The sequence below is a fragment of the Zingiber officinale genome, chromosome 5B (assembly GCF_018446385.1).
Source record: "Zingiber officinale cultivar Zhangliang chromosome 5B, Zo_v1.1, whole genome shotgun sequence".
Classification (NCBI taxonomy): domain Eukaryota; kingdom Viridiplantae; phylum Streptophyta; class Magnoliopsida; order Zingiberales; family Zingiberaceae; genus Zingiber; species Zingiber officinale.
The window spans coordinates 73,001,866-73,020,062 of record NC_055995.1 but is presented as its reverse complement, the minus strand read 5'-3'; the positions used below and the strand labels follow the sequence as shown (position 1 = coordinate 73,020,062).

The 18,197-nt window shown below is 34.6% G+C and overlaps 1 protein-coding gene across 1 annotated transcript; it reads right to left on the bottom strand.

Moving 5' to 3' along the window:
• Positions 1-13,866: 13,866 nt before the first annotated feature.
• On the bottom strand, positions 13,867-15,022 carry LOC121987482. The gene has a single exon (XM_042541252.1). The coding sequence runs from the start codon at positions 14,826-14,828 to the stop codon at positions 14,016-14,018; it is 813 nt and encodes a 270-aa protein (XP_042397186.1). The 5' UTR covers positions 14,829-15,022; the 3' UTR covers positions 13,867-14,015.
• Positions 15,023-18,197: the final 3,175 nt, after the last annotated feature.

Sequence of the window (18,197 nt, the reverse complement as noted above, 5' to 3'; positions counted from 1 at the left end):
TGATCAATAAGTCTGAGTTTGGCTAAAATAGACTTAGATTAAACAATAATAGAACATAAGTACTATAAATCCCTGTCAAATTAGATTAGTTTTAACGAGGACAGAGGACCAAGCTTAGGATTTGGATTCTCAATCAATTGGTCAAATGGGTCAGTCAACTTAGACTCTTGAAAATCGAGAAGATTTGTTCTTTCTTGATTTATTATGTTGGACTATGCCGTTATAAATTGAATTAAGCTGGTTTTGTACTGGTTAGCCAGTTTTGTACTGACTTATTTAATTTCAATTTTTCAGATGTCACGGATGATTACCATATTGACTCATCGCGAAGTGCGACCAAATCAGCTTAGGGAGGAAATTCAAGAGATAGAGTATAACTCTGCTTATGGAGTCGACGAACACGTTGGACAGCTTGATGATCTATTTTAGAAACTTGAGTGAGAAAAGTTTCCAGTCCTAGATAGTTATAGGATCTGGGTTTTGATACGTTCATTGCTAGAAAATCCTAGAATGATAACAGACTATATTTGGGGGTGTCATTAAGGACGTGTCACATATTCAGAATTATGTCAGGAACTGTTTCACTATATGACTAAAGAGGATCCTGAAGAGTTTGAAGAGGACCCGAAAATAATTGAGGAGGATCCAACTAGGGATCTGATGAAGAATCCTGAAGCTGTCCCACCTAAGATTACCCCAAATGAGTCTAGGTTGAAAGGGATAATGTTGGCCACTGCACTAGTGTCTGTCCTAGTAGGAGTGATAGTAGCCTATCTAGTTAATTAGAGTTATGTTATTGTTACTGTCATTATGTATGAACAGTATTAGTTCATTTAGTTCATGCCAGTTTGTTATATGTTAACGTACTGCAACATGTTTATGTTAATGATATATTCATTCATATGCTGATTGCTCTACATGATGTCATGAAAAATGATTAGTTCATTTTATTAAATGATTAGTTTATTTAATTAAAGAAATCATTATAAAATAATGATTAAGTTCATTAGTTGGGATGTGTGTAATAGTATTGATCAATGTTGATTTGATTGGACCATACAAATGATGAGTGGAAACGTAGTTATCACTTTATTTTGTAAACCGACTCAAATTAACAATGAGTCAATTATAAATTGTATGCATGTGAATTACACTAAATACTAAATAATATATTTATTTATGTTAGATCATGGAAAATAAGAACATCATAGCTAAACTCAATAACAGAGAAAAATTATATGAGGATAGCTACAAAATTTGACAACTCAAAATACGATATGTACTTAAGGAACAAGAAGTTCTAGAGGTTATAAATCAGGTTATGGTAGAACCTATAGATGGTCTCACTACACAGCACAGACGAGATCTTGATGCCTATAAGGCATGGAAGAAAAAGGACTCCACTACAAAGAGCATAGTGATTAGTTCAATGGTAGATGACCTAGCTTTTGAGTATGAGTCCTATCTTTTAACTCATGCAGTCTGAGTAGCCCTTAAAGAAAAAATATAGTGGAGTAAGTCTGATCAAGCTTCAACAGCTAACAATCAAGTTTGACAGCTATAAGAAGCGTCTGAATATTTCAATGGTTCGACACCTTAGGGAGATGTCGAACATGATTCGGGAGCTTAAAACTGTTGGTCATGAGTTGACCAATGAACAACAGGTTCAAGCGGTTATTCATTCCCTTCCAGATTCTTGGGAGACCATGAAGCATACCCTAGCTTATAGTGAAAGTATCAAGACTTTCACTGACGTCTCACGCCATGTAGAATTGGAGGCAGAGAAAGTTGAATCCGTAAGGATTTCTAGACAAGTCTATGTGGTTGTCGGTTCTGTTGGATCATCTGGATCCATGAAAAAGAAATGATACAAGAGAGAGAAGGGAAAGAAGAAAGAAATTGCTACTGCTGGACAGGGATCAATCAAGAAAATAGGAAAGAAGACTGAAAAGAAACCTAAAAACAAGTTAACTTGTTTTAATTGTGACAAGAAAGGTCACTTCGCTCAGGAATGCACTGAGCCGAAAAAGGTAAATATATGAGTGTCTTATTTTCCTGAGCATTTTGTTGCTAGTTCAGTATTATTAACTGATTCTTATCCTTTGTGGATTAGAGATTTGGGAGCAACCAACCATGTAGCTCGGGAACAAGTTATATTTGTTGAGTATCATCAGGTACTAGCTAGTAACAAATGGATATATATAGGAAACAATGCAAGAGTTGAAGTCAAAGGAATCAGCACTTGAAAACTCAACCTTCGTGGTGGTAGTGTTTTATTTCTACATGATGTCCTGTATGCTCCTAAAATTTGATGAAATCTTATTTTCGTTACATGTCTTCTTGATTTAAGGTACTATATTAATTTTTACAGCCAATGTTTGAACTTAAAATTGACTCAGTGTTAATCAGATATGATTTTTTAACAAATGATTTTATGGTTCTTGAAGTAGAACCAGATGTCAATTGTGCAATTGAAGGTTATTTTTCAAACATTGCTCTAGCTAGTAATGTAAATATAACTGATGAGGTTTGGCATGCTAGATTAGGAAATATATGACAAGAACGTATGAATCGATTGGCTAGAGAGGGTTTATTGGGCACTCAAGCTAAGATTCACTTATCTATATGTGAGCATTATCTTGCTAGAAAAGCAACTAGGAAATCATTTGGTAAGACTATTAGATCTGAATCACCATTACAAATAATTCATTCGGATATTTGTGGTCTAATGAATGTGAAGACTAGACATGGAGCTTCCTATTTCATTAGATTTATTGATGATTTCTCTCGATTCGGTTATGTGTATTTGATTTCTCACAAATCTGAAGCATTAGATTTCTTCATTCGTTATATGAACGAAGTTGAAAATCAAACGGAACGTAAAGTTAAGACTTTACACACTGACCTTGGAGGGAAATATTTGTCTAATATGTTCAAGACAATATGTAATGATAGAGGGATTATTAGATAGTTGACAATCTCTTAAACTCCACAGCAAAATAGGGTAGTTAAAAGAAGAAATTGGACTCTACTTGAAATGGTTAGGTCTATGATGGCGCAGGCTAATTTGCTAATTTTCTATTGGGGAGATGCATTACTAACTGCAGCTATATACTTAACAAAGTGCCTTCAAAGTCAGTTCCATCTACCTCATATGAACGTTGGACAGGCAGAAAACCGGATTTAAGTAATCTGAGACTCTAGGGGGCAGCTGCTTATATTCATGAGAGTTCTCACAAATATGAAAAACTAGGACCTAAGGATAAGAAATATATCTTTATTAGATATCATGAGATCTCCAAAGGTTCTATTTTCATAGGTAAGCAACTAGATGGAACCATCTCCGAAATAAATTTGAGAGATGCGACTTTTCTCAAAATAGAGTTCCTAATCAGAGGTAATTTTGATAAAAAAAAAAAAGTTTCTCTATTTGAGGAGGATGAGATATTATCAACAAGAGAGGTGTCAAAAGGGATGTTTGAGTCTAGTCAACCAAGTGAGAGTTATATGTTAAGTCATGAGTTGACTTCTTAATAGTCTAACTTACGAAGAAACGTTCTTAAAATCAAACCTAAGAAGAGGTTTGATATCAAAAATGAGGCATTTATAACACTTATAATTGACAATGACGAACCTGAATAGGAAGCATTGGGATGTAGAGTAAGAGAAAAAAAATGAAAAGTTGCAATGGTTGAAGAGATGGAATCGATGAGAAAGAATCAAGTTTGGGATTATAGTATATCTTCCTCTGGGCCGAAGGACTATTGGGAATAAGTTGATTCTCAAAATCAAGAGGAAAGAAGATCGATCAATTAATTGATACAAAACTCGACTAGTTGCAAAAGAATATAACCAAATGGAGAATATTATTTTTGAAGAGAAGTTGAGTACATCTTAGGAGTGAAGATTATGAAAGATTGATCAAAAAAACTTTTGGGATTGTCTCAAAAGGCTTATATCGCTAAGATGTTACAACACTTTAATATGTTTGATTGCAACATTGTATCCCAAGACTCCTAAAGAAATAGCCAAAATGAAGGTAATATCATATGTCAATTCTATTGATAGTTTAATGTACACTATATTGTGTACTCATCTGAAATAAGTTATAGTGTTGGCTATCATGTTGACAACAGATTATGCATCTATTTTTAAGGATCTAAGATGAGCCTGAATGGCTACACAGATACAGATTGGACAGAAGACCTTGATGACAGAAAATCTACATCTGACTATACCTTCTTACTAAATGGTGACGTCATCTCATGGAATAACAAGAAGAAGGTTTATGTAGCTGTGTTGACAATGGAAGTTGTGTGGCTTGGCTTGTGTAGCCTTGTCGACAAAAGAAGCTATATGGCTAGGCTTGTGTAGCATTGTCGACAATGGAAGTTATGTGACTTGCGCATCAGTTGTGCAACAGTCTATTTGGTTGAAAAGGTTCATGAAGCATTTGAAGATTGTTGAGGACAATGGGAGTCCTGTTACAGTGTACTGTAACAATCAAGCTGAGGACCCTAAATATCACAGCAAATGCAAGCATATAGAATTCATAATTTTGTAAGGGATATTGTGGATAAGAAAATGATAATTCTTGAGTATATCCCTACACATACTATGCTTGCAAATCTTTTTACTAAGTCATTGACTAAAGAGTCATTTCAAGGATATGAGAAGTTTTTGTGACTTCGTAAAATGTAACATGTTGTAAAATGGCATGATCTATTCAGTGTATATATTGTTACATTTTGAATTAAAGTCTCTATGAGCATGTTGGTAGATTGAGATTGGTCCACTCACATGGACAATCATCTCTATTTGTTAAGTATAAATAGAGGTGAGACCATTACTTATGGGACAACTTATGTAGCTGTGAATAGAGACATGCCTATAAGTTAAGGTCGCCTTGATAATTGTATCAAGATGAGATCATTTATATAATGATCGGAGTAAATGTACAACTATTTACTGAATCTGTTTAAAGGCTAGATTGGAAATCATTTATGTAATTCAGGATTAGACATTAGGTATGTCTAGATCGAAATCTGTATGATGTTAAAATTTAAGAAAAAAATGTGCTCTTTTTAGTAAAGAGAATAACATCATAGCATGTGATTCATACCGCGCATGCTATGGTGACAAGGAGGGTAGTAGGAGAATGAATCCCTACTTCTTACTATGTGAGACCTTTAAGATTATAAGTTAATCTCAATTTTACCCTAAGTGGCTTTTTAGCTGTCTACTTAAAGTTATAATCAGTGTCTGCTACTTTAGTATGTTTCATATTCGCTATGGATGATTCGGTCTATGGAGCATAACTAGGAAAGTGACTGATTAAAATGAATAGATTCTACCTAAAAAGGAAGATTAAATATATTACATCTTTTGATGTTATTCACTAATCGACCCATTTCTATTATGTATAGAAATGATAGTGAATATTGAATATGGAACATGCTCTTGACATAATAGTCATTATGATATATTAGATATGTTCATATTGATGTAAATGAAGATTATTTAATCTAGGTAAATAGCAAGACATGGATATCTCTTAAATAATTGTTGTGTGTCACAGGGAGATTAGATATTTCCTAGGTAACGGATATGTTCCACCAGGAGAGAGACTATGTGTCATAATGAGAGTGTCTCTAATTCATTTGGAAGAGCAGCTAAGTAAAGTGTAACAACTTTGTTAGCATTGATCGCTTAAAGAGTAGCTATGTAAGGTGCAATAATCTTCTTAGCAATAATTCTCAGTGTGCTTGCTGTCGCACAAGCCATTTTTCCTAATGTATGAAATGAATGTTCTTATTTAGTCTTTGTGACTAATTAATTTTGCTCTGATCTTCGTAATTTGATCGTCAAATAGTCTATATAACTTAATCGGTCTTTGTGACCAATTAATGTTTGGCTTTGAGATTATGACATGATCACCTTATAGTCTATGTGATTAACATGGTATATGTGACCAATTAACCTTTAAGGATTGACTTGAACGAGTAGGAGATGTTTATGTTAAGAAAGTGAAAGGATGTCTTTTCCCCTTCATCTTCCAACCCTTTCACCTTCCTCTATTAATGGAGATAGAGGAAGAGTCATCTTCCTCTATATAAAAGAGCGTCCAAGGCAATTGGTGTATGACGAGAAAGGAATGCATGCATCAAGAAAAGGTTGTTGCGTTGTGTACACAAATGAGATCGAAGCACAACAGAAGTGCTGTCAGAATTCTACCGAGACTATGTGTCTTGCAAAGAAGGAGAACATCCATTAGAGAGGGATTTGGTTTGTGAACCATAAAGGGTTTTTTGATTTTGTGATCGTTCTTCCGATTGTAAGTCCTACCGTCGCCGATTGTAGATCTACAAGAGATCGCTGTAAGTGTTTAATTGTTTTGTGCAATTATTATACAATTCCTACATCTTCTTCATCAAATATGGCATCCCAGCTGATGATTGTCTTCCCAGTATTTAGATTGTATAACTTATACCCTTTTGAGTTAGTATTATAACCAATAAAAATGAACCTCTTACTTTTATCATTCAATTTACTTTTTGCTTCGTCAGACACATGAACATGGGCTATACTCCCAAAAACTCTTAGATGAGAAATCCTAGGCTTCCTTCCACTCCATGCTTCTTGTGGTGTCTTGCCCCACACACTCGTTGGTAATCGGTTAGATAAGTATATTGCACATACAACCGCTTCTGTCCAAAGTGTTGGTTAGTCCTAGGAAGACCGTACCGGTTCCACTGTACAAAAATTTTGTACAAGTGTCGAACCTTTCCTAAATAACCTATTGTGTTCTTTAGAAGTTAAATTAGGAATCGCAGACGAAACTTAGCATCATTGATTCCAAATTTAACTTATCTGTTCTTGATGGTTTAGATTTGGATCGTAAGCATAACTTAACACTATTGATCCAAAACCACCTATGTTATTAATTTCATTAAATATTAATTTCCAAAATTGGCTTCCAGGACTGCATGGCGAGGCACATGACCTTCTTGGATATGGGAGCAACCACCACCGCCTAGACAAAGCCTTTTAAGGAAAGCTAATATTTAATTTCCTTAAATAACTCTAGGTTAACCAAAAAGAACAATCGAATCACAAATTCGAAAAATAAAGAAAAAAAACACAAATTCGAAACAAATCTGAAAACTCTAGAATCATATGCCTCTTGTGTTTGGTATTTCCAAAAATAACTATACAAAGAAAACTAGTATGATGCGGAAAACAATTACTAGTTATACCTTTCTTTGTTAGCAAATAACCTTTTGATCTTCTACCGTATTCCTCTTCTTATCCCGGGTGTTGTGTGGGCAATGATCTACCGAGATGAGAATCCACCTAAGCCACCTTCTTCTCCAAGCAAGATTCGGTCACCACATAAACTCCAAGAGATGTGAGGTTCGGCCACCACCACCAAGCTCCAAGGGATACTAGAAACAAAGCCTCCTTTCTCTCCTTCTTCTCCTAGCTAGAACCGGCCACCATGGACTTCTCTTGTGTTGATGCCGCCGGCCATAAAGGAGGAAGAGAAGAGAAGGAGAAGAGACCCTAGGGCCGGCCACACCAAGGAGGAAAAGAGAGGAAGAAAATAGAATAGAGTCGTTAGCCATGAAGGCACCTCTACCCCCTCTTTTATAATCCTTGGTCTTGGCAAATAAGGAAATTTAAATAAAAACTTCCTTAATTATTTTGCCATGAAAAAGAAAATTTAATTGATTTAAAATCAATTTCTCTTTTCTTAAACAACATGGCCAACCACTTTAATCTCCAAAACAAGGAGAGTTTTAATTAACACAAGAATTAAAACTTCCTAATTTATTTCCAGAAATTTATAAAAAATTTCTCCAATAATTTTTCCTTTCATGGTGATTTGTAAAAAAGGAATTTTATAAATTAAAATCTTTCTTTTAAACATGTGGATGAATTCCAAAAAGAAAAATTATCTCTAAAAATTAAAATCTCCTTTCAATCTACAAATAAGGAAAGATATCAAATTTTTTCTTAATCTTTTATAGAAACTTATAAAAGGAAATATTTAATTTTTTAAACTCTCTTTTAAGTCATGAACATGGTTAAAAAAGGAAAGTTTTCTTAAAATTAAAATCTATCTTTCAATCTACAAATAAGGAAAGATTTCAAATCTCTTCTTAATTTTTTATAGAAAGTTATAAAAGGAAATATTTAAATTTTAAACTCTCTCTTAAAACCATGATATCCACATTAAGAAAAAAATTTAAATAAAAATAAAATTCCTTTTAATATGGTCGGCCAATCAAGCTTAGACTCTAAGCCATGGCCGGCCAATTAACTTGGCTCAATCCTTTTGATCTTGGCCGGCCCTAGCTTGGGTTTCAAGCTAGCTTGGCCGGCCCCATTAGGATAGGTAAGAAGGTGGGTATAGGTGGGTATAATTCTCTATATACAAGAGGCTACGATAGGGACCGAGAGGAGGAATTGGTTTTGGTCTTCCGATGAAATTAAGCTTCCCGTGTTCGCCCCGAACACACAACTTAACTTCATCAATAATAATTCATACCACTAAAGAATTATTATTGAACTACCGCACCAATCCCAAATTACATTTTGGGCTCCTTCTTATTATGAGTGTGTTAGTCTCCCTGTGTTTAAGATGTCGAATGCCCACTAATTAAATGAGTTACTGACAACTCACTTAATTAATATCTTAACCCAAGAGTAGTACCACTCAACCTCATCGTCATGTCAGACTAAGTCCACCTGCAGGGTTTAACATGACAATCCTTATGAGCTCCTCTTGGGGACATTCTCAACCTAGATAACTAGGACACAGTTTCCTTCTATAATCAACAACACGCACTATAAGTAATATCATTTCCCAACTTATCGGGCTTATTGATTTATCGAGCTAAATCTCACCCATTGATAAGTCAAAGAAACAAATACTAAATATATGTGTTTGTTATTATATTAGGATTAAGAGCACACACTTCCATAATAACTAAGGTCTAGTTCTTTTATCAAGTCAGTATAAAAAGAACTTACCTAAAATGGTCCTACTCAATACACTTAGAGTGTACTAGTGTAATTTATTAGTCAAGATAAACTAATACCTAATTACACTACAACTATTCCAATGGTTTGTTCCTTTCCATCTTAGTCGTGAGCAACTGTTTATAATTTATAAAGAACTAATAACATGATCTTCTGTGTGTGACACCACACATCATGTTATCTACAATATAAATTAATTGAACAACTACACTTAACAAATAAATGTAGGTATTTGACCATTGTGATTCTTTATTTCTAAACAAATATTTATACAAAAGCTAGGCTTTTAGTATACACTCTAACACAAAGTTCCTTTGATAGCCTCTTACTTTTAAGAATGCTCCTTGCCATGTCAAGAATGGTTTGATTCTTTCTTTCCGCCACTTCATTTTGTTGAGGGGATCCTGGAACTGTCAGAGGTTATCATATTCAGTTGGATTCACAGAATTCTTGAAATTCTTTTGAGGTAAATTCTCCTTCTCGATCAAATCGTATAGTTTCAATCTCAAGACCGCTCTCCTTTTCTATAATAGCTTTAAATTTCTTGAATATGTCGAAAACCTCTGATTTTTTAATTCAAGAAATACACCCAAGTTTTTCGAGAAAAGTCATATGTGAAAAGAATGAAATAGTTACCCATACCAAATGAACTTGGCTTTATCGGACCACAAACATCAATGTGTATAGTTCAAGTGGCTTTTGGGCTCTTGAACTTGACTCCTTTAGAAAACCTTTTCTAAATTACTTCCTAAGTAGACATGTTTCGCATAATTGATCAGGATGTTTGATGCAAAGTAGTCCTCTCACCATATCCCTCATTGAAAGCAATTCTAGTCCTCCGAAATTGAGATGCTCAAATCGAAGATGTCATAACCAAGTAGTGTCTTTATAACAAGCTTTGAGATAATTGACAACATCATTTAGAATATTAAGCAAGAACATTCTATTTCTTGTTATAAGTACCTTAGCAATTAAGTAACCAATATCATCTTTCAAGTTGAGCATACTATCTTTTAGATGAATATCATATCCTTTTTCCAAGAGTTGTCCTAAGCTTAAGATGTTGCTCTTCATATTTGGCACAAAGAAAACATTCAAGATAAATTCATGTTTCCCATTCTTCAAACGGATGAGAATGTAATCTTTGCCTTTTACGTCAATCTTTGATTCATTACCATCAACTAATTCATCAAGCTCTACAAACATGTTTCTTTTCCCACACATATAATTGTTTGCACCCATGTCAAGATACTATATTGTATCTTCACCTCTTTCATTATCTTTATATGCTAGCAGTCGGGTGTCATCTTCTTCTTCTTTTTTTCTTCCATATAGTTTACTTTTTCATATACTTTATTCTTAGGTGATCTGGATTTTCTAGCATAATGCCCAAACTTATTACAATTGTAGCACTTAGCTTGAGATTTGTCATATCTCGAGTTTATGTATCATTTTCCATATCCTCTTGTTAAATTTTCTTCTCTTTCATTGTTGTTATTAGAATCTCATCCTTGCTCATTAGAATGACCTCGTCTATATCCATGACCTCTTCCACGTTGACTTCTATTGTTATTGAAGCTTTCATCTTTCTTAGTTAGTTGAAGAGTTGTCTTAAGGAGTTGTTGAGTAATCTCTTCATTTATCTTTTTATTTTCTTCATAAGCTTGTAGTGAACCCAATGTTCTATCGTCATGGCTTGTAGATCTTTGGTTTCTTCAATGATGATTGTAATACTATCAAATCTTGAATCCAATCATCAAAGAATTTTCTCAATGATAGTTACTTCTTCCAGTTTCTCACCATTTCTCTTCAATTGATTGGAAAAAGTAGAAACTCTAGAAAAATAATCAGATACCAATTCTCCTTCTTTCATACGAAGAGCATCAAATTGACTTCTTAATATTTGAAGGCATACTTTTTTCACCTTTTCTTCTCCTTGATACGAGACTTAGAGTTTTTCCCATGCTTGCTTGGATGATGTAGTACTTGAGATTTTCTCAAAACCATCCTCATCTAAAGCTTGATAAATGAGGAAAAGAGTCTTATTATCTCTCTTTTTTAAATCTCTCATACTATTTTTTTTAGTCGGAGATAGTGTCGAGTCATCATACTCGATGTAGCCTTTTTTTATAACCTCCCAAACATCATAAACTCCAAGAAATACCTTCATCTTGATACTTTAATTATCATAATTACTCATCTTGAGTACCGAAACTTGAAAGGGAATCATACCTCATTAGTCATAACTCTGATACCACTTTATTGAAAGAAAAACAATTGTAGAAGAAAAAGTTACACTTTATGTGAAAGAGGAAAATAAGGAAATGATTGCTTCAAAAAAACTCTTCATTTCATTCACAAAGACTAACATATTTATAGGTCTATTACATAACTCAAATAACACCACTAACTCCATGTTTATCTCCCCACTAACTCCATTAACGCATATATTATTACCACTAATACCTTATCTATCCACTATTTGCCACCTCATCACCCACTAACTCCATCTCTATCAAAAATCAAATTTAATTTTCAACACAAAACTCATAGTCTTCTCGCTCCCCTTCCTCTTCATTTTGCATAGTTTGTCTCGAGTTAACGCACAAGGAGGAATTGGTTGGTGGAATTTTGGTGAAAGGCGCAAGGGTATTGAGATAAGGTGATATTAACATTCTGATATTCCATCGGAGCATTTTATGCACTGGTGGTAGGGGGGCAGTGATGGCAGGAGGGGGTTGGCGATGGCGTTCCTGGAGAGGTCATGATTCTAGAGGTGGGGGGGCATTGCAAGTAGCAATGGGGAATGCGCTGAAAAGGAGGTTATCGTAGAGGAAGACTAAGGAGGATAGTTTTGAAAATATTTTTCTGTTAATCATGAAATTATCAAAAACTATTCATTTCAATACTAATTTCATTCTCAGTTTGATGGCGTTTTCTGATATGGCGGGAGTGATGTATTACTCGGAATCATTTTAATACCTAAATTAAATAGGGTTAAACAATATAATCTTTTTCTGATATGGCGGGAGTGATGTATTACTCGGAATCATTTTAATACCTAAATTAAATAGGGTTAAACAATATAATCTTGGTTCGATGGTTATTTTTGATTAAAATAATGGACTAATAAATCTACTTTTAATGTTACCATTAAAATATCTATTTATAACTTTTGATGTGAAAAAAATAAATCTACTTTTTAATTTATCATTAGGGATGCTCTTATATTTTGTAAATTAATCTTTTTGTTCTTGATTCTCAATTATCTTAACAGTGTTGGTCACTGAGTTCGAAATGTATTTGGACCAATAAAAATCTCCAACTTGAATTACTCAGAGAAGTAAAGCTTTCCGAAAAAGAAAGAAATTTATTTTTTTTTTTAAAAAATATTTGAAATATTAAAAACACATTAATGACAAATATTTCGAAGTATTTCGAATCCTCCTAACCTGTTACCCATCCTCTGCTCAGAGTTCCAAATGCATGTGAATAATTCATACTAAAAATGTTTAAATTCATATTATACAAAATATTATATTGTCTAACAAATTAATATCTTGTTAAGTCATATCTTGTCTATTTAGTTTTACTTATTGATACTTGCTAAAGATTGCCTAGAACGGCTTAATTATCAAAACTGGTCCAGTAATATCCTGGGAGCATATAGCATGAAACCAATCCTAGGTAATTTAATATCATCCCATTATAAAATATAGACAGATAAATTAAATCAAGTACAGTCCTATTTCCTAAGTGGATGGAACTTTTTTTTTCATTGTGGCAAAAGATGAATATATTCGTCTCCAGCGCCTCTGCTAACCCAGCTCAAGATCAACACGGAGGAGGTAAATCACGGATGACTATTAACCTTTGGAATAATGACTAGCACATAAGAAAGGTATTTATCTCGACAAAGTCGAGATTTAAACTCCAAATCTTATTATGATAATACCTCGTACGTTAACCACAAGATCTATCTGAAAAGATTTAAAACTTTTTTCCTCGTGTAGAATGAATATATGAAAATTAATCTCTTATCTTAATATGATAAATTACCATTCGAGTATCAACTACACTAAACCTATACGAGGTGGGCGCATGGAACCGATCCGAGCATATTATCACGAATTGGCAAATTATTGGACCTAGTCAACCTCTAATGTTGCAATCATTGCCATGTGATGCCATGTGGATTCCAATATAATTAATGCTCTCTTGGCCACCAGTATTTAACTCTAACAACTATTAGGTAGTAGGTTTTATTGGCCATCCTCTTTTTTTTTAAATAACAATGGAACTAAAAGAAATCAAAATTAATGACGTCTAAGGTGCAGTCTGTACCTAATGACTCAATCCTGCAAACATTAGGAAGGAATCAATTCAACAAGACGAATCATTAGTGAATTGACAGCTGATCACGTGCAGTCTAATAATTCAGCATTGGCTCACCCCTCCATCAGTACCATCACATCACCCACAACAAGGCACCACTATAATCTGTCTTCCACCAAAATTCAACGCTTCCCTCATAATAATAGAGAATGTGCAGTGCGCCAATATCGACTGCTTAACCTTTTTCATTAGTTTGATAAAGTGAAATTTGAAGGAGCAACAGCCAAATAAATGCAATTTTGCCATTAAAAAAACAGTTAGAAATATTTATTTCATTCTTAGCAATAAATTTCATTGGACCAGAGCATTGAACTACGTGCTTTTAATACTTTATTACGAACAAACTACTACTCACCACGAGATTTATTTAAAACGATGTGAGAGATGTAATTAATAACCCAATAAATGCGTGTCAGAGTTGCATCATGTATTAAAACCTACAAAAATTTATAACCATTGGAATAAATTTTTAGCGTTACAGCAAAAATATACATATTAAGTGTGGGTTTGGTAGACTTTTCGCTTAAAACGATGGTGCATAAATGGAAATATAGAAAATTCGAGGGGTAAAACCGTCACTTGAGCCTACCTCCGTCGGCCAGATTTCGGGGCCGGTTCGACGCGAGGGTGGCGATTTCGATCGCCGCCCGAGACTTTCCAGATAGTCCGAGCTCCGTCGGGTGATATCGTTGTCTCCCCTCCTGCCCGAAGTTGGCTAGTGGACTAAGGCAGACGGAGAACCCAGAGCCCGGATGGTTCCCTGGGAACTGCTTCGAGGTTGGCCGCCGAGAAGAGGTGGTGGAGTACTCTTCGCCGAAGTCATTCTCGTATTCCGAATCGCGAAATGACCTCTGCGGCTTCCGCGATGGCGGCGCGTCCTCCTCCGATTTCTTCTTGTGTTTTTTCTTACTCCGGCCGCGGATCAGCGCAGTGATCCATGAGCCCGAGGCCGGGCCAGCGGAATCCCCCAAGTCAGGATCCGCCTTCTGCGATCTGGTGTGCCCGAATAGGGCTTTTACAATGGAGAACCTCTGCTTGCGGCGACCGCTGCCGCTGTCAAGATCGTCAAGCGATCCAGCGCCGTTGGCCGCCCTGAAGGCGGGGCCGACCTGCGGGGTGCTGAAGAAGCGGTGGTGGAGGCGAACGTGAGCAGGGGAGGCCTCGAATCCGACGGATCGGCGGTGGGAAATGTAAGGAGAAGGGAATTGATGGGGAGGAGGAGGAGGATACTCCGAAGAAGGCGCGGAAAAGTCGATGCGCTGGCAGGCGGTGTGGTACTGGTGGGAAGAGAGCTCGTTCTGGGCGGCAATGAGGGCGAGAAGGCGCTCCTTGAGGCAAGAGGCGCAGACGCCATCGCCGTACTCGTAAGGGTGGATCTTGCACTTCATCCCGAAGCTACAGTAATTACCGGCGTCTCCCAACTGCTCCCCTGCGGCCCGCCGCGGCCGCCACACCTCTCCGCTCCGGCCATCCAGGGCGCCGCACGTCAGAGAGAGAAAGGGGAAAAGTCTCCACTAACCTCCTCCGTTTACCTACCCGAGCGAGTACATCTTAATATGCACCCACTGTGCCTTACATAGTCGGCAGCGGATTAATTTGATGGAGGACCTCACAGGAATTAATTTGGTGAGGTCGTATAATCCGGAATGGATAAATCAAATTCAACAGATAATTGGTCTAATATCACTTTAATTATTTTTTCAGAGACTAAATAAAATTAAAATTAGACAAAAATCAAAAGGTCTATTTTATCTTTGAAATTATCAAAATGGCATCCATTTTAATTTTCTATAAAAACGTGTATGTGTATCATCCGTGTATAATTATTTAACTACTCTCAGCTATACTATTTTTATTATTAATTCTTGCTTATATTTTTTACTTAAATTCAAAATCGGAAATGTTTTTTAGCAATTAGGAATCCGTATCTGTCATACACTTATAACTTATGGTTCAGTGTGGCTACATAATTGTATGAGATATGAAATTATTATTATTAAAATGTGAATATTGGTAATTTTTAAAAGGTCAATATTTTTTATTAAATTAAATCATAAGATATATAATATATCAATTTAAAATTCGTTCAAAAATTTATATTCATTTTCAATATAACTTATAACGGTTCAATTTAAGATTAAAAAAAATCATTTAAGACTTTTGAGAGATTTTAAAAAAATTTAATTTTTTTTATTAAAATTACTTTTCCTATTATAAAGGGTAAGAAGAAGTAGCTGATAGAATTGTTGAAATCATCGTTGATATAACATGTATAATAATTATAATTTTGTAACTGTTATAATACCTCTGATCGATTTAAAATTTAGATGATAGATATAGGTAGAATAATAATAAAAATAATATTAGATGATAGATATATTTTTGGATAAAGAAATAAAAATAGGAGGTCCTGATAATTTGGAAAACAAAATGATACCGCCTTCATCTTTGCCCAATAAAATTTTGACCTATACAAAAGGTTGAGTTCGAACCAAATACTTTATTATTTCTATATATTTATTTAAAATTTTTAGAAGAATCACAATGATTTCATTATTTCAGTGCAAAATATGTTTAATTTGATTACGATTAATACTCACATTCTTACCGATTTGGGTAAATTTTGAGCAAAAATAAAAAGGACCTCTAATTGTCGAAAACATATCATTTTTTATTTATTATTAAAATAATATTTTCAATTCATTGTTAATTTTAAAAATATTTTTATTTGAGGTTATTATAACAGTTACGAGATGATAAACTACACGTTATAATGGTTACAAATATGTAATACTTATTGCAACATAATATTAATAAATGTTAATTATAAATGAGCCTTAAGTGGTAAAAGTAAGAATGATAATAGGTTCGATTCGGATCGAATTTTATATTCTTTGTTTTTATATCTATTGAGTATAAGATATTCGATGGGTATATCTATTTCTATTAAAAAATTGAATATATTTTATCCAACTATTATCATTCAAATATATATATATATATATATATATATATATATATATATATATATATATATATATATATATAAATCTTATGCTGCGGTGCCTTATATGCGGTTTTGCTGTGGTACTTGCCACGTCAGCGAGAAAACACAAAAAAAAATCAACGCTGCTCTCCTCCTGATCGGCCTGGACCGATCAGGCTCCAACCTGATCGGTCTGGGAGTCTCCTGATCGGTCTGTGGACCGATCAGGCCCTAGGCTGCTCGGTCCCCAGACCGATCAACCAACTCTCTGTGAGAGTTGGCTTCGAAGTCTGATCGATCTGTGGACCGATCAGGCTATAGGTGGATCGGTCCACAAACCGATCCCCCTACCTTTTTCTGCCTCTGATCGTTTCCTGATCGGTCTGGTGACCGATCGGTGTATATATATATATATATATATATACAGAAATCTTATGTTGCGGTGCCTTATGTGCGGTTTTGCTGCGGTACTTGCCATGTCAGCGAGAAAACACAAAAAAAAAATCAACGCTGCTCTCCTCCTGATCGGTCTGGACCGATCAGGCTCCAACCTGATCGGTCTGGGAGTCTCCTGATCGGTCTGTGGACCGATCAGGCCCTAGGCTGATCGGTCCCCAGACCGATCAACCAACTCTTTGTGAGAGTTGACTTCGAAGCCTGATCGGTCTGTGGACCGATCAGGCTATAGGTGGATCGGTCCACATACCGATCCCCCTACCTTTTTCTGCCTCTGATCGTTTCCTGATCGGTCTACATCCTGAGCGTTGCTTTTTTTTTGTGTTTTCTCGCTGACGTGACAAGTACTACAGCAAAACCACACATAAATCATCGCAGCATAAGATTTCTCATATATATATATATATATATGATTTAATCAGATATTCAAATCAAATATTAAATATTAATAGTCCTTTTATATTATCTTTCATTTAGATTAGATATCTAATCATCTATGTATCGAATGGAGTTATCATCTCCGGATAAAAATAAAAATATAAAAAAAAAATAAAAAAAAAAACCAAGTTGATTAAAAAGCACTCAAATTTCACGCAGGAGACCTTACGGAAGGTATCAATCAGATAGGATTGAAAAGAATATATACATATAAAAATTCTTAATTTTGAATTTGATCCGAATCGAATAGTATCCGAAACCTTTAAATTTAAATCCCACCCATTCAAATCCTATACAAATAATTTAATTAAAAATAATTTTTTAATATTTGTCATATAATTCTCAACTTTTATATATATACACACACATGAAACACATCTTAATTTTTAAAATAAATTTTTATTTAATTCTAAAATTTCCTCTAAAATCTAATTTGAATCAACTCAAATTCAATCCAAAAATCACAAAATCAGAAATCCGACAATCCAAATCCAACTTGAACTTAAAAAACTAAATCTGAACTTGATTTTTTTTCAGATTAATTCAGATCAAATTATTAAATCAGATCGTCCGAAATTTATTTTTGACACCCCTCACTTACACTTATAGTATCGAATTATTGAGACGGTAGTCTGTTGATCTATTGTATCAGGAGTGACCCTGCTTTTAAATTTATCAAGTGGCACGAAATAAGGGAAAGACCGTCCATTTTCAGGACTAATGGAACGAAAACTCGCGTAGCTAGATTATCTACTACTTATAACTGTTATAATATAAGATAACAAAAGTATTAATCATATTATTCCAGTTTAAAAAAAAAGTTGAGAGAAAATAATTATAAATTATATTTTCTTACAAAAGTATGGAATAAAAATAT